The sequence below is a fragment of the Ixodes scapularis genome, unplaced genomic scaffold, assembly GCF_016920785.2.
Source record: "Ixodes scapularis isolate PalLabHiFi unplaced genomic scaffold, ASM1692078v2 PGA_scaffold4__175_contigs__length_147842914, whole genome shotgun sequence".
NCBI lineage: Eukaryota > Metazoa > Arthropoda > Arachnida > Ixodida > Ixodidae > Ixodes > Ixodes scapularis.
The window spans coordinates 98876607-98893671 of NW_024609879.1; the positions used below are offsets into that span (position 1 = coordinate 98876607).

Below are 17065 nucleotides of genomic sequence, written 5' to 3' on the forward strand. Positions count from 1 at the left end.
AGGGTCATGGAGGTTACAGTGGCTGTCCAAAGTGTACAGTCGAAGGCTCCTACTTGCAAGGTAGAGTTGTCTTTCTTGAGATGGATTGCCCATTGCGTACTGACTTGAGCTTTAGACAACAAGACGACTCGGAGCACCACAAAGGGGAATCCATTTTGTTGGATTTGGCTATTGACATTGTGCATGACCTGCCTTTGGACTACATGCATCTCGTACTGCTCGGGGTCGTGAAGAAGCTCCTTTCCTTGTGGACTTCGGGGCCACTGGCTGTTCGTTTGGGGCCATTGCAGCGACACACTTTCAACGAGTACAGTGAGCTTTTGCGTCCTTGCATTCCCTGCGAATTCCCACGCAGGTCACGAGGACTTGATGAAATCGACCGCTGGAAGGCGGTTGAGTTCAGGCTTCTCCTCTTCTACACGGGTCCGTTGCTTTTGAAGTCCTGCTTGCCAGTTCAGCTGTATGAGCATTTTCTTCTCCTCCATGCTTCACTCTCCATACTGGCAAACCAACAACTGTGTCGTCAGCATGCCGGCTATGCTTGTGAACTCCTGAGGTGTTTTGTGTCGGAGTTTTGTGAGCTGTATGGTAATCACAATGCCTCTTTCAACATACATTGCCTTATACATCTTGCCTCCGATGTTCAAAGGCATGGGGAGCTAGACTCTTTCAGTGCTTTTCCTTTTGAAAGCCACATGCAAGTGCTGAAGAAGCAGCTCCGGAAGCATGGGAAGCCCTTAGAGCAGTTGTGCAATCGGATGGTAGAGGCACAGTCAAAGGAGCACAGACAGCCTTCTGATGGCGGCAAACCTTTCAAGCTCAGTCGCCAACACTGTGGAGGGCTCTTGTTGCCTGAATGTTGTCCGCCAGAGTACCAGATGCTGAAGTGTCGGAACTTCACCATTGCTCTAAAGGAACGGGACAACTGCTTCATGCAAGATGGCCACATTGTTATTGCGAGAAACATAGCCCACATGGGGGGCTCAAATGAGCCTTGCATTATTGGCCAAGAGTTTCTTGTGAAGGAAGACCTGTACCCTGCACCCTTCGAGTCTTCCAGACTTGGCATCTTCATTGTTGCACGCCTCTCAACGCCAAAGCCATGGCCTTTACGTAATGTGCGGAAAATGGTGAAGCTGCCCTGGGACAGCAAATTTGTGGCTTTGCCAGAACTGCACACAGTTTGATGCCCTGTTGCCAAGCAGATGTTGCGTTCGAGTGTACATAGAAGCTGCAAAACCCATCTGTTCTACGCACTTAGGTATGTGCACGTCTTAATGGGGTTCATCGTTGGCTCCTATTCAAAATAACTATAGGATGTCTCAAGTTACCGTATAACGCACTAAAATCAACAGGAAAAATCGCCGCCTGCACGTAACAAGCTCCCATTTTCACAAGGGGTGTATTTTATAGGTGCATTTTACCTTGTGAAATCTCAAGTCGTAGCTTCATTCCTGTGAAACGTTAGACTTGGCTCTGTTTTTGTGTAATCCAATGCAGCTGACAGCTTTTGCCGACGGTAAACTGAGTCTTCTATGACGGGCATATTTTTTAAATTTAAAGCATGTTCTTACCCTGCACTGGAACTGAGCTACACCTTGAACGTTCACAAGGTAAAAGTACCTACAAAACGCACATTTCATGTAAAATAGGAGCTTGCTGCATGCAGGTTAGATTTTTCCAGTTGACTTTAGCGCATTATCCGGTATCTTGAGACACTCTATACATGTAATATGTTTTTTACCACGTTTTTATACTATTTGTTCCCTTACTTATTGGGAAGCTGTGTTCAGCTGTTGGTAATAAACAATCTCTCTGCTTTTTTTTTTTTTTTTTCAGATGGCCTATGCCATTGTGGAGTTCCTTCGTCTAAAGCAGGTTGAAGTTGTGCCTGCGCATTGTGCATGGCCTGACCAGGCCAAAGGGGACAAGATAATTGTGATGGTGAAAAAAGCAGTGCCACCAGATGCGTCGTGGAGACGATTTGCTGTGGTGGTGAAGTGGTTATTCGGTATGGACAATTTTATAATGTGATGTGGTGCAAGAAAGCTGACACTACGGATGCTTGTCCTTTCAGCAACATACGAGCAGGCACGGAAGAAGCTGGAGCGTAGCCAATACACATCGGAACTAAGCAGCGACTCAGAAAGGCCGCAAGGCAAGAGGAAGCGGAGGCCACCGCCCCAGTGGTCGCAGTCCGACGAGGAATCAGTGTGACACAAGCCAACAAAGGCAGCCCCCCGAAAAGTGCCCGCAGTACCGGCAGATTTTCCTCAAGGTGATTTGCTGAAAATTGCATCCTGTCTCGTGTTACATAAGACAGCCCTGAAATTAGGGATAACTTGTTGCAATTAATGCAGTGTCGAACACTTCTTTCCCAGGCCTGTTCACTGCTGCATCAAAGGAGGGAAGCAGTTCTGCAGGAAGACAAAGTAAGTGAGCTTCCTCATGTTTGGCTCACATGTGGCTCATATTGAGGCATCACGGTGATGCTCCACACTGCACCACTGCTCCTGGCCAGTGTCTTGGCAGTAGTAGTCTTTACTATAATTCCAAGTGCGAGGCTTCAGGAGGTTCTTTTTCAAGTTCTTTCTTCCAGCTCCGGTACCCATCATGATTTGTTGGCACTCCCATAGGTTTGTCGTGTATGAACCAAAGTTGGTACTTAAACTTCAGTTAAGCTGCCGAGTTCTAAATATTTCTGTTCTGCTTTTGGTATCCTTCAGGCTCCAGTGTGCCGGATGACCTGGGAAATTTTGCTCCTGAGATTTGTGTGCAAGGTAAATTCCTAAAACAAAAAAAAAAACAATTTTTTTAAAGTAAATTAAGGCACTTATTATATGTGCTGCAATTGAGTTTATCCACAAACACATTTCTAGCGTAGGAAGAAATGTTATAAGGTCTTCTTTGTTAAAATTCAGATATGTACCGGATCGAACAAGTGATTACCTTCAGCTATTTTTGTATGCTGTGCAGGTAGCAGCCACTCGCAAGCGCCCTCGGATTCCTCCGAGAACGGCAGCATTTTAGACACAGGTAAGCATTTTTATAATGGTATAGTAATAATGAGATTTATCAAAAATTTAACCTAGGGAAAACTTATGCTATTGCTGTCATTTCATACACAGCGATAGTCCAATTAGGAATCATAGCTATATGTTGTGTTCTATTGAACACCGCGGGTCTGTGTTGTCATTAAGTATGCGTATGGACACTCGCAAACATGAACAAGCATTGGTGCTGCTAGTCTTGACTTCTTTTTCTACAAAAGCTCTCTTATACTAAAATATCCATCGCTATGTACCGGTGTCTAGCTAAGATGAGGAATTTTGCTCATAAAAATGTAATGCACTGTAATCAAGAATTAAGCTGTCTCATACCAAAGGAAGTTTACTGTACACAGGGTACATATTTTCAACATCCTATCGAACAACCTCAATGAATTATGTTGTTTCATATTTTTTAGCAATCTCGTGCCTTGTAGCTTAGAAACGGGTTTCCTGGAATTGACTGCTTTTTTCCCTTTCACTTACAGACATAAGGAGCTTGGAGGAATCCAGGTCACCTGTTGAAGGTAGTATTGTTTAATCATCTCCTATTCGCAACTCCAGAGGCTTCAACGTCACCCAGCAGAAAAGACGTGAAGGATAGCAACAGGTTGTTCGTGCCTGTTCAACTGTGCTGCAAAAACTGGCGCAGCATGGCAACTAAAACGGGTAACAGAGAAATGGGGATTAAATGTGAACCGTTGGAGTTGCGAATATTAATACAGAAAATTTAATCATATATATGCTTTTTACTTGGGCAGTAAACTTGTTGCACTACAGCCTTGCATCAATCAAACATTAAATTGCATTAGATGAGGCATGCTAGGGGAGATCTCCTCAAGATAATGTCTGGACATGATCGTGGCTTGTTGACTAGTTCTGAGACCTTGTGAGATATATTATCAATATCAGGATAAATAATAGTACAACCTTTTTTTTTGCGTCTCCAGTTGGTTGCAGGGAGCATATTGGCAGCGACTAAATTTTGCAAATCCCAGGTGCCAGGAATGTGTATGTTAAAAGACCAAAAATTTTGCTTCCCCTTAAATTTTATGAACTCTTCAATTCACGAACAGTAAGGGCATGCAAATGCTAATAGTCTCTTGGTATCTCTTTTTAGGAGTATCAGAAAGCTGTCTAGAGGACATTTTAGTAGTCTTAAATAGCATTTCTAAAGCCTGTGTACTTGTAGGGCTTCAAGCAAGCGAGCTACAGGATCCACAAGATCAGGGTAAATATGTGACACATTCTTTCTGGTAAAATTTCATTAAGTTCTAGATTGGGGGTGTAGTGTAAAAAAAAAGCAGGACCAAGAAATAAAGGATGCTGACATCTGGCAAGCTTATTGTGCTGGCATGTTTGGTTTTGTATGCTGTGCCTCTTTTTTGTATTCCTGTTTTCTTCTGCATCTTAATTTCTTTTTCTAACCAAATATCGTTTTTTGATATATCTGGTTGCCATAAGGAGTTACGGATAAGGACAGCAGTGCTTCCAGTGAAAGGGATAACGTGAGCTATCTAAGCCTTCAAAAGTGGTGAAGCCTGAGTGCACAGAAATGTATTGGGCATGGAAGATCACAAGGTTGTGCTTCTAACTATACTCTTTTCTACTTTTTCCCCAAGCAATTAATTTGAAGCGTCATTCAAGATTATATGGACCTAGTCATTTTTGCCCTTTGGATTTGTTGCTCAATTTTTTTAAGTTAAACAATGGAGTAACTATGTAGTTTCATTGAGGGAATTATGCCATGCCCAATAAAAATGCAAGTGCAAACTATCTCTATCCTCGTGTAAAATATATTTTCAATTGCTTTCCTTTTTCATACCACAAGCATTCAAGCAGCACGTCCTGCGGCTGTTAAACATCATGCGCTTCACGCTGCAGCAGCATGGCGAGATGCTCAACAAGCTCTGCGCAATCCTTCCAGTCCACGCAGTTATTGCACACCCATCCCTCGTTGAACAAGCGTTCAACACACTACCTGACCTCCTGGCCTTTGAGAAAGAGTTGGATGAAGAGAAGGCTCTACGTCTCGTAAGTATTTTACTTTAATACTGCTATACAGCTGTGCGGCTGTTTGAAGGGTAACTTGGCCTAATTTCAGTTTAAGAGAACACTTCAGTTGTCTTTTGCATCATATTGAAAACCACATGACATAATCCCCTGAAAAGTTCATTAGACATTGTACGTAGAGAAATGTTTTGATGGGTGTGCAGCTGTTGTTCGGTTTCTATTAAGCAGCTGACCACCCAGTCAAGTGAGGTAAAAATGGGGGCGCTTAATTAAAAGCAAAAGATGCCAGAGCGAAATGATCAGCAATGACGCGCAGTTCTGCAGTGGCTGCTGAAGAAAGAAGCCGGGTGACCCTCGCTAGAGCAGTTCCCATTTCTGCCGCGAGAAAGCGAGCAACGAACTGGAGACACAAATGGGCAACATGCGGTGCAGTGAAGAGCTCCGTCAGTAGTGCTGTATTTGCGTGGCCAACACTGCACTAGTTGCGTTCAAGACATTTTACCACAAATTTTTTTTTCACATAATCATGCCTGGGTTATGCCATGCTTTCCTGAATTAAGTTATATTCACTCCAAATATCCCATGCTGTCTTTTTATGCAGGTTCATGAGCTTAAGCAACTCGGGGGCAAGACTGCAAGCAAGGCCACGAAGCGGATGCTGACGTATCTGCTAACTGATGAGCTAGCTGCACAGTTCTCGTGGATCGGAAGAAAGGGGAAACTCAACTTTTCAGTTTTAAAGACTGCCACTGCAATTACTGGTAAGCCAGAAACTTGAGAAAGTAACTATTTCGATGTCAAACAAAACTAATCTAAAGGTTTACTCTTAGATGTATGACATCACTTCTAAAAAGCTCAAAAATCATTTTTTTTAATATTTGTCCATCTTCCATGTAAATAGTAGCTTACTTATTTTGACAGAAAGAAAAAAGCCACGTTTGTATTGTTTACCAGCTTTCCTGTTAATGTGAAAACCTTTTTTAGCTATTTTCATATCAGACATTGAAGCAATCATTGCTGAATGTTTACCTCCTTTTATGCTACTTACTAGGCCAATGGCAAAAGATATGGGCCTTTCGAGTCAGTCACAGTGCCTGGGAAGACATTTTCTCTTGAGTTGGACCCCTCTGAGAAACAGACAACAACAAAAATCCCTCGCACTGCTCTTCCCTCACTTGAGTAATTTTGTCTTTTTACCAGGTTAGCATGAAATGGACCTGGTTTATGTCTTGCATAATTCTGTACATTGAATCTTTAGATACTTTGCCCATCTTTAATAACTCGTGTGGCCTGTCATTCCTTTGTAAGATGCACATTTTCAAGCAGAAGCAAGTTAGACACTAGACAGCATAAAATCGGTCTTGCAGTGTATGGCAACGCTGGCTTGTGTTGTGGATAAGCAATGTAGCCAGTGCGGTATGACTATGGCGCCCGGGACGCGTCTCTGACTGGTGAGTGGTAAGAAGTGACAACTGCAAAGCAAGCACGTCATGCTGTCAATTGTCACCATTCTGGCAGTTGGTGGTGGAAATACCAGAACACCAATGGATGTAAGGATTTCTGCTGTTGCGACGTTTCAAACCGTGTCTAGATAGTTTTTGTCAGCTGAATGTCTGCTGAGCGAACTGCAACAGGCGTTTGCCGCAGCCCCTGCTGTGCCGCCACCAGGGTCGCAACAGTCAACAACACGAAGGTGTATGATGCCACGAGTCGGAAGACGAAAAGCGAAAAATAAAGACTCGATAAGCACACCAGGTGAAGATGCGTTTCAGGCACTGTAGTATGACTGCTAAGCTGTTTTTTTTAAGTGCACCAAGCAGTAGTTAAAGGGCCCATGAAACGATTTTTGGGTTGGGATAAATCATTTTAGATTGATCGTTCAGTGGACCAAAAGAAAAAAGGTAGAAAGTCAAAAGCCTGACTTTCAGTGCGAAAATTTGAAAACAGAGCGGACTATTTCGTACCTCCTCCCCTTCGCAACCTCTCTGCCTTTTCACTGTGATACATCCGCGGTCCCAAAAGCGCGTCAACGGGTCCAAACTGACGTCACACGCAACCGGACCTCACTTATTCCCTTCACCCCTAAGCCGACATTGTGATGGAAGCTACGCGCTTGCCGGACCAATTAGCCGCCTCCGTTTCATCACCTGACTTCCTTCTCTGCAGCCACATTTGCCACGCTCACGTGGCAAGTGTGGCTGGCCCAACGAGCACGTAGCTTCAACAGCACTGTCAGCTTCGGAATGAACGGGGTGGGGAAAGCAACTTTTGGCTGAATTTTGAGCGACGGGCTAATCTTCTAGGGGGAGAATGGATGTGTCCGGATTACACAAACGAGAGTGCGAGCAAGAGGGGACTCCCCCTTTTCGTCTTCTTTAACTGTTTGATGGAATGCGCAATTTATGAGTTGAGGAGGAAAGCTAAACAGGAAAAAGTTGGAAAAGCGTTTCATGACCCCTTTAATTGCACAAGCGCATGCTGGTATGATTCTTACCCTAATTGGAATGGGAACGGCTAAGGACTTGACTCAGGATACGTGGGTTCTGCCAAGCAAATGTTTGCTCCATGTGCTCCGAGCTGCCTTGCACTAACATGATCGACCACTGATCCCCTTTCTTTTTTCAAGCATTTTTGGGTATAGTGTTGTTAGGGTTATGCACTAATCTGGTTTCAGATGCTGCAAAGAAGTTGCCAGGAGGTAAAGATGCCATTGAGGACGCGATCAAGTCTTGGCTTCGGCACGCCCCTGAAAGGGCCAAGGGCCAAAGGTGCAAAGCACCTGAAGCGCACCAAAATGAAGGTATGCTTTTCATGCATGTGTAGCCATAGGGCTTTGAAAATGTTGCTTTTATGAGGCCAGTGCAAAATAAATATGATACCGTAAAATGCTGAGCATCTGCCCACTAATTACTAAGCACCCACCCCCAAATTTTGCAACATCTGAAAAAGAATGCGCAGTACACACTGTGGGTTCGCTATTTTAGCAAAAAGTCCTCATCGAGGTAACTACCCACGCCATAGTCCGCTCTTTGCGCGCCTACGGTCGGGTCCGTCCATTCACTGCCTCTTGGCTCCGGTGGCCAAAAGACTGCACCAACACAGTGAGTCCATTTTCGACGTGTCTATTGACTCGTATGCCAACACGCTTCGCTCTAGGACAGTGAAAGTCTGGACGCTGGCTCAGTGGCTAGTATCACCCGGTCGGTTTCCCGCGCTGCCGCAATAGACAGATTCACGGGAAGTTGGAAGTTCACAAAGAAAAACCGAGCTCAATAGAGCAAGAGCTTCCGCCGAATAGACCCCCCGGACCAGGTTTGGGGCCGGCTTATATAGCCTTTCGGGAAATGGACGCGCCCCGGGGAGGCCGGTAGAAGTTTAGCCCGGAAACGGGACGCATCCACAATCACTCCCAAGGGTGCGCCGGCGGCACTTTCACCTTATGAGGGCGAGGGGAGAGCTGTCTTTTTTGGGGAATACGGCCTTGAATCCTCGCATCCGAGAAGCCGTCGCTATGATGGCGACGACCCCCCATGGCCTGCACGTGGCTAGGGCTTAGATAAGGCAGAGAAACCTAGTGATTTCCACAACACATACCGCAGAATACCGCGCATCCGCCCGTACCACACTAAACGCCCATACCCAAATTTGCAAAATCTGAGAAAATAGGCACAGTACATTGATATATAAAATTGATGACCGGACGAGCGCCCATCCTCTATTTTTTTGCAATTATCTTTAAATTTTGAGTGGGCGCTTGCCCGGTATTTTACGGTAGAAAAAATTGATGACCTAACGAGCGCCCATTCCCCAATTTTTGCAATTATCTCCTTATTTTGAGTGGGCGCTTGCTCGGAATTTTATGGTAATTCATCATCCCATTGATTACTACAACCATATTGCTTTAATGCAGTTGAAGGTTTTTCAGCCCCCTCTGTGGAACAGTAGCTAATGTGTCCCATCCCAGCCTGAGCCATTCATTTCCCCGCCAGAGGCTGCGTTTCTTTGGGACAAAACCCCCGGTGGTTAAACAAATTAGGAGACTGCCACTATGGCATTTCTCAGTGCTCAAATTTGGGCCATAAAACCCCAAATTTTGATTGCTTTGCAGAATCTCATTTGCTAGTGTACCCCAGCTGAACAGACGGGACGGAGGAAAGGAGACAAACAGGCGCTAACTATGGTACCCGGTACCCCTTCCATGTGCTGTTTAGCTTAACAATACTTTTTTATTGTTCTCTTGCTTAACCGCTACAAGCCGACAATGTACTTGTTAGCAATTATTTTTTGGCTTTCAGTTGAATAATGTATAGCAGCCACAGTTTCTTGTTTATTGACCTGCCACTTTTTACTTTTCTTTTTGTGAGGGCGTATAATGCATACCATATTTTTATTCTTTTTGTGCACTCCTTTCTGGTTAACTATTGTACTATATTTGGGCAGTACTTTTTTTTTGTCCAGGAGATAAAATGTGCTCCCCTTTATCTTTGAATTTCTAGAGTCGGATTGAGAGGCCTTGCAGAACTGCCGACGCTGGAACACTCATCAGCAAGGAGCAGAGTGCCAGCGGGGAGTAGGAGGTCAAAACAGCTTTCCTTTAAGTGCGTCTGAGGTTTCGCGTGCAAACTTTATATATATCAGACCACAGCAGTTTCTTTTGAAGTTCATTATGCCAGGCCTCTTGTACGTGCATTTGTTTTTTCTTTCATACTTGCCTTTCACTGCCTGTGAACATTGTTTCTGTGCTCTTGTGGATTTGCACCGCAATGTTTTTTCGCACATCTGATTTCAGGTGGAGTGACTTTTTTTTTTTACTTTTTAGTGTACAAGTTTTTGCTGTGCTTTTTTTCACAAAAAAGTTTTTTTAAGGAAGTTCCATATAGTGTGGTGCACCTTGCAGTGGTTAGCTACCCTTGGTAATGTTGCAATAAAACCACTGTGATCCACTGTGCATTCCAGCTGAGGTGTTGTTTTTGAAGTTGTCTTTATTGACAAGTGAAATATATTTTAATAGAAAATTTAAAGATTTTTGGTTTGAATTTTTGTGAAGAAATGTGTTCTTCCTTACACTTAGCATAACATTTGTCAAGGTTGTAATGCTTGTATGGCACTGTTTATTCATACTGTGATATTTTGAACATGTCTAAGTTTAGACAAAGTGAATGCTTTTGAAAGGGTTTGCTTGGCATTTTTTTAACATGCTATAGTGATTTTTGATAAGATGTTACCAAAGAGGCTGCATATAGCATGGTGTACCTTGCAGGGGTTAGCTACCCTTGGTAATGTTGCAGTAAAACCATTGCGATCCACTGTGCTTTCAGAATAAGGTGTTGTTCTCGAAGTGGTCTTTGATGACATGTGTTACATTTAAAAAACAATTTGGTTTGAATTTTTGTGAAGAAATGTGTTTTGTGCATTTGGCATAATGCATGTCAAGGTTGTAACGCTTGTATTACATGTTTATTCATACTGTGATATTTTGAACATGACTAAGTTCAGTTGGAGTGAATAATTTTGAAGGGGCTTGCTTGGCATTTTTTCTTTACAAACTATAGCATTGTTTATTTTTAGAAAAGATGTTACCAAAGAAGCTGCATAGAGTATGTTGTATGGTCGCGATCCATGTGCAGGCGATTGTCAACTGCTTTGTACTGGCAGCACCGGATAAAAGCGGCCATTTATGCACATTTTTTTTAATTCTCAGAGGCTTTGCGAACCAGGCGCAGAAGGGCATCTGATAACAAGAGTAAGCCGCCACTGCATTACGTGCCAGGACAGAGTGATCGACGATCCCCTGTTTTCCTTCGCACGAATCATGACTACCTCGCAAGGACTGCATGTTTACCCCTGCTAACATTGTTGCAGTATGATCATCGTGATCACCTGCCTGTTCCTACTGTGTTTTTTTATAAAGTTGTTTAGGTGTGTAGTTACACTTAAAAAGTGTTGCTTTTAATTTTTGTGAATAAATCTGTTCCTCCTAACTTTTAGCATATGGTTGTTTAGAGGTACAAAGTTTGTAAAGTATAATGTTCCTCGTTATTTTTTTTTAATTTTATTAAATCTTTTTTAGAGTTAAACGATGTGACCATGCTGTTATGCATCATCTAGAGAGTGCAGCACAGTTAGCATGAACATGCCTTTGCCAACTTTTTCTGTTTTCCTATGACAAGCAAAGCCAGGTCACCAAAACGATTTATGTGGTCGAAAGGGCTTAACTGGGACACAGCATAAGTGATAAAACGTTGCCTCTCGAAAAAAGTAGTGATATGTTCTTTCTAACTGCGTCATAGTATGTACTTAACATTTATGTGTAACTTCGTGCAACTTGTTAAACTTGCATGTGAATCCTCTCAAGAAAGCTCTTGATTAAGAATTCATTATATTTTTCCTTTACCCGAGCGTTCAAAATGACCAAGATGCTGCTAAATCAAGGTGCTCCTCTTGGAATTGCCCTTTCCTGTGCATGTCGGAGGTTTCGTGAACCATATATTTTCTCACTATACCCACATCTATTTCTGGAAAGAGTACATCCTGTCATGCCTGTGGCAACCAGCCCTTTTTGGTTTAGAGGGAAACCGTGCAAATAGAGGTCCATAAATAATATGACTCGAAATGGTGAAATGTGCTTAGATGGTTAGCATGTTAATTTAATGCCCACTTTTCCTGCACAGCTTGTTAATTTAGCTCGGTTGTAGCCTGGGCCTTCTCATTTGCTAGTCTCTCTTAAGCCACTGCAAAGAAACAACCTTCTTTAGAACAGCTTAGTTATGGAATTTGCATCCCACATAATGCATTCCCTCCCATCTCCCCCCCCCCCCCATTGGAAAAACGTACAAGAAACAAACCTGCCGCTTTTACAATTCTGGTATGACACCAACATAATTTCTTGGTATTATGTAAGCAGCTAGTTTGGTTCGTCGTTATGCATAACTGGAGATACCGGCACCGCTATGGCTCCGGGTCTGTCTATACTGGCAGCCAGTTTGCTTGCCGATATGATTCCGTGTGGCTGGTGTGATTTTGCGTCCGATGACGTAGGCGACCGCCTTCTTTCCAACGAAACGCTTACACCACAGGACCACCGTTATAACTAAATCATACATGCAGAAAGACGACCGACATCTTCCAACAAAAACGTCCATCGTTCACCACCGGTATCGTACATACACCATGTATGTCGAAAAAGAACATAAGCCGCGTTTCCATGAATGCGACTTAGTCACATTGAATCCAGTTGCCGCATTCTATATATGGTCATGTAAACGGCATAATGCGCAAAGCGCATCGCATTTTGGAACGGGAAGGATAATCGCAAGGCGCTCGCTGCGGGAGCGAGTGAACAGCTGAGAACATGGCGGCGGCCAACCTCGTCGGCGGCGCGGAGAGCGGTCCCGCATTTTTTTTTTTTTTTCCCGAGAACAAACGCAAGCTTTTGTTGCGATCATAAGTAAGCGGAATATAGCGGAGCTGCTCGGTGAGGGCGGCCCCGTCCAAACCTTTGCGAAGTACGACTTGCGCTTCCGAAGGGGTCACAATGACTTCAGTGCAAGCACGAATGACACCGAGAGCTCCGAGCACTGTAGAGCACTGCATGGTAGCGCAGAACGAGCAGCTCCTACTTCGGTGCCGTTCCTGGCTGCGCAAGAGCCTCTCGGACTCGGGGTCCGGTTGGTCCGGTCGCGATCGGCGAGGTCTGACGCGGCGAAACGCGGAGGCTTCCTCAAAGCGTGCGCACACACGTCGCCTCTCGTTCAGAGTGAACCGGCGGCCCGGCCTGGAGTCCTAAACGCCTTGGTTTTGATGCTTCTTCCGTCTCGCAACTTCTTCCACAGCACCGAAGACAGCGGACACGATCTTTACTTTCACTCAATGCGTCGAAAGGACTCCACGTGCGATGCACCGGAAAACGTGGTGCGGCTGGTGCCGGAACGGAACTGCGGAACTTCGAGCTTTGAGTTAACGTGCACGGCAAGAAACCGATCGTAACACCAAGCCGCGGATACCGCATCGCCGGTCGACAGCGGCAAACGGCCCGTTGCTCGTACTCGGCAAACTCGGCGTCTTTTCGTGGCCCCTCGCGTCCTCGCAACCAGCCACAAACTCACCAGCCCGCAACCGTAGCGACCGTAGCCGGCGTTGGAGAAAACCGAAACCGAAACTTAAGGCTTCCGCCCAGTGGCTTCGGTGCTTCCGCTGCCGCGGGTTTTCTAACTTCGCGGCTTCCACTTCCGGTCGTCGCGGAGATGGCGAACAATGGCGAAGATAGCGCGATGTGGTTCGTTGGCTCGTTTACGGTTACGGGACAGATGTTTTGCGGTCCGTTTCTACTGCGTCTCTGGTTCTAAACTCGATGGCGCCTCTCATAGTTCAACCAGGTGTGGTCGGCCTGGGTCAGCGCGGTCGGCTCGCCTCGTCCGATCTCCGGACCGCCGGCGACTTCCCAGTTCTTTAGGCCTGGGATCCGAAGGCGTCTGTCTCCGTGAAACGGTAAGCGAATCTCGTCCCGTTTTCGTTCTACTTTTAAATTACGTTTGGTGCGCTACAGTGTAAGCATGCGTGCCAAGTGTTCGTGACAATTTTGAACTAGAATAATTGTGCTTCATTGCGGTTTGTCATTTACCGCAAATGTAAATCGAGCAATGAACGAGGAGTAATTTGAGCAATGAACGAGGAGCCATGCTTGAAAACGATGTATGTACGACGTTAACTTCTACCTGTGCGGCTTTAAAGGAAGTCAAGACTGGTTACGGTTGGATGCGAGGCTGGTCCCAATGCAATGTTAAGCACTTAGAGCGCCTTTCTGAACGGCATGTAAGCAATATAGCTATCAACGAGACGAGCGACGGCGAGAAGCTACGAGTGCCGGCGCCGAGCGACGAAGATTTCTCACTCCCGCTGCTTGCGCCGCTCGGTTCTTGGGCTTCTAGAAAACGTCGCTCATCGCCTTGGTCGCTCGCACCAATCGCTTTCATAATGTGTGTATCGTCGCGCGGCCGTGTTTATTCGAATATAAGTCGACCTTTTTTTTTTTTTTTTTTTTCGGAAATTGTGACTAAAGAATTTCGACACCTGCATTCGCGACCAAATTTTGCAACCCTACCGGAAGCATGAAGCTATCGAGTCACCGAGCCGGCGTTGCCGTAGAGCAGCGCCGCTTCTTGTTTCAAAAAGCTTTTGGTAACCGAAATGGCTCGCCGCCCGCGGTGGCCCGTGCCGCTCCTCGGGCGTCGGATTTCGACATCGCGCCTCTAGCGTTCCCCTTGCTGGGCAATGGGGAAGGAGAGGAACGCGAAGCGCCACGCACTTTACCCTCCATCCTTGTAAACGCGCACAAAAAAGAAAAAAAAAGAAAAAGCTACTTTTGTTAGTTGCTTGAGGCGGCTCGGCTCGCGTGTTGCTCATGGCGACACGGCGGCTTTGCTTGCGTCTTTGTAGTTTGTCTTCCGTCGCTTCGCACCTTCTTTCGTTTCCTGTCGTCATTTTACAACGGTGTCAGTGAAGTATTGCTGCGAATATGCGAGGATGCCTACCCAGCTGAAGAAGCTTCGGACGACGATGACATGTCCAGAAGTTCTGACGGTGATGAAGTTTTTGGCATCGCCCCGTGATTTAGCTGAGAGTGATGTAAATAAAGGTTTGTTTCTTTCTTTTGCCCAAAATTTCCCCTGTTCTTAGAAATAAAAAAGAAAAAAGATCGACCTATATTTAAATTCTTTTTTTTTTTTTTTTGTTCTGGGTGGATCCAATAAATAGGGTTCGACCTATTTTCGAGTAAATACGGTAACTTTAATTTTTATTTTGGGTTACGTCGGATGCAACTCGAATGCTTGACAGTTACGTTGGGCGTAACTTTAATTTTTATTTCGGGTTCCGTCGGACGTAACGTTAGACACTCCTTTGCACTTAAGGAAAATAGGGGCTGCTGGTTCATCATATAAACCAACCATTTGTGTTTAATTAAAATGCATCACTGACCTAAAAAAAATATACTGCTATCCTAGAGTTTATGGTATAGGAATGTGGCGCTTCAGATAAATTTGTTAATTTTTACTTTTAGTCCCTGCACCCTCCAGATACCACATCTGGCCTAAAGCAGTGTTCCGGATCTCCTTCCAAGACCTCAGGCGGGTCGTCATTCAATCCATGAGTCGGCGGCGTCTCATAGGTGTGTTGCTGTTGCTTACTGGATGGTGCTACCGAGGGAAAAGTGGTCATGCTTGGGAACGGCAAGTATGGCCGCCGTAAGTATACATATTGTCTTTACCTTTGCTCGAATCCACTTTTAAGAAATGCACAGTTCGCATGTGTGCATCTCTCAATGTTTCCACAGTCGGCTGTGTTTTTTTGTTTTTTTTTTGAGTGCTCCAACTCTGCTAGCGCTAGTTTCTCTAGATCATGCAAATGGGATGCAACACTAAACCACATATGCTCTCGCAACAAACAGTGCTGTGCAGAAGCACAGTGGAATTTACTCTAGCTTTATAATGCAGCACAAAATAGTTGACTCCAAGTATAGCTACTTTTGTGACTCCGTTTAACCAAAAGCTCTGCCGAAACAAACTTGCCGCCTTATAGGTAGTGCAAAAGAACCTCGCGTGCCTAACCTGGAGAAGGGCATTTTTTTTATAGGTCAATTTTTTCTTAAACCAAAACCTTCAGCCTCCTTGAAATGTTAACATCATGGGACACACGGAAGAACAGTAAACTCTTTAATGTTGGCGAACCTTTCATTTTCGCGGCCTTTAATTTTGCAGAATTCAGTGGCTGCGATTATGTGCTCTGTGACCGATTCGAGAAGAAATAGGGGCCACGAAGATAAGGGGGTTTTACTGTACATCGGAGGAAAGAGGAAGTCACTTTTGTTTTTATGCAAGAGTAAAACCAACAACAACAATCATGGTGTCGACACTTTGTGAGCCTGTGTCTATTGAATGATATCAATTTTGTTTTAGTTCGTTAAACATTGTTGCCTGTACACTGTGGGATGTCGTCTTCAACACGAGCAGTGGTTTTCCCTGAAGCAGGCAGCATGGACGCGTGCCGCAGTGCAACATAGTTCATTTGCAGGTGGTACCGCAGGTTGAAGGATGGTTGGCACAATATGGGGGAATCACAATTCAATGTTCTACTTGGGCGTAGACAAGATTTGCTTATCCTAAATCATTTTGTCTAAAAATCTGGGATTTGCAATGAATGTACCCGCATGGTTGGAAGGGCCAGACAAGCCTTGTGAGCGCTTCATTTTCTAGCGTCTCTGTCCTGAACCCACTCACGCACCACATGTGTAGATGTTCCGATAGGTGGGAGCACTTATTTGAAAAATGGTGAATGGCAACTGGTATCTTTATCAGACTTCTGTATTATGGTCAAAGTTGGACTGCATATTTGCAATACTTTTTCTCACTTAAAAATATGTCATACTAAAATATGTAAAATAGCCGATGACAAAAAGAGAATGGCTGGGCGTCCTCCAGCACGTGCTTGTGCTTTTCACCCCGCTTTGGACAGATGTGCTTGCTCCAGGCTCATGAGGCGCTGAAACGTCATCGAAGGTAGCAGACGGGCTGGTGGTGGAACAACGGAGACTTCTCCCTGCCTTTCTCATGCTGTCAGTGAGCGTGTACCTCTATACTCTAACTTAGCTTAACCTGCACAGAGCTGAAGAGAATAGGCCTGGCGAGTGCCCTTACTGCATATGCATTTGTACAGCTGAGGCACTTTGTGAATCAAGAACATTGTGTATCTTACCTTCAAAAAAACATCATTTTGGGGGTGCAAAAGGAAATGTAAGGCATATCTTTGTTTGTATTGTCCTATTACGCATCGCAGGCACGTAGCCAGGGGGAGGCTTATGAGGCCCGCCCCCCCCCCCCCCGATATCTTCCATTTTGCATGGGTCCTCCTCTCCCCCCTCCCCCTCATACAGCATTTTGTTATGAGTGGGTCCCCCCTGAAACAAAATCCTGGCTACGTGCCTGACGCATCGCCTCCAACTTAATACGGAG

At 45.0% G+C, this 17065-nt stretch overlaps 1 protein-coding gene across 1 annotated transcript; it reads left to right on the forward strand.

The window, feature by feature from the left end:
* The first annotated feature begins 695 nt into the window (after positions 1-695).
* Positions 696-9579, forward strand: LOC115308822. The gene is made up of 12 exons (XM_029966918.4): positions 696-1181; positions 1840-1995; positions 2224-2278; positions 2382-2432; positions 2727-2780; positions 2977-3036; positions 3536-3574; positions 4240-4278; positions 4879-5081; positions 5662-5821; positions 7735-7860; positions 9557-9579. Exons 1-12 carry the CDS (start codon positions 696-698, stop codon positions 9565-9567), a joined length of 1440 nt encoding a protein of 479 aa, XP_029822778.4. The 3' UTR covers positions 9568-9579.
* The last annotated feature ends 7486 nt before the right edge of the window (positions 9580-17065 follow it).

Coding starts and splice junctions, on each gene's coding strand:
- LOC115308822 (XM_029966918.4), top strand. CDS start 696: ATGCAAGTGCTGAAGAAGCAGCTCCGGAAGCATGGGAAGCCCTTAGAG. Junction 1,996..2,223: donor GGAGACGATTTGCTGTGGTG/GTGAAGTGGTTA, acceptor GTGTGACACAAG/CCAACAAAGGCAGCCCCCCG. Junction 2,433..2,726: donor CAGTTCTGCAGGAAGACAAA/GTAAGTGAGCTT, acceptor GGTATCCTTCAG/GCTCCAGTGTGCCGGATGAC.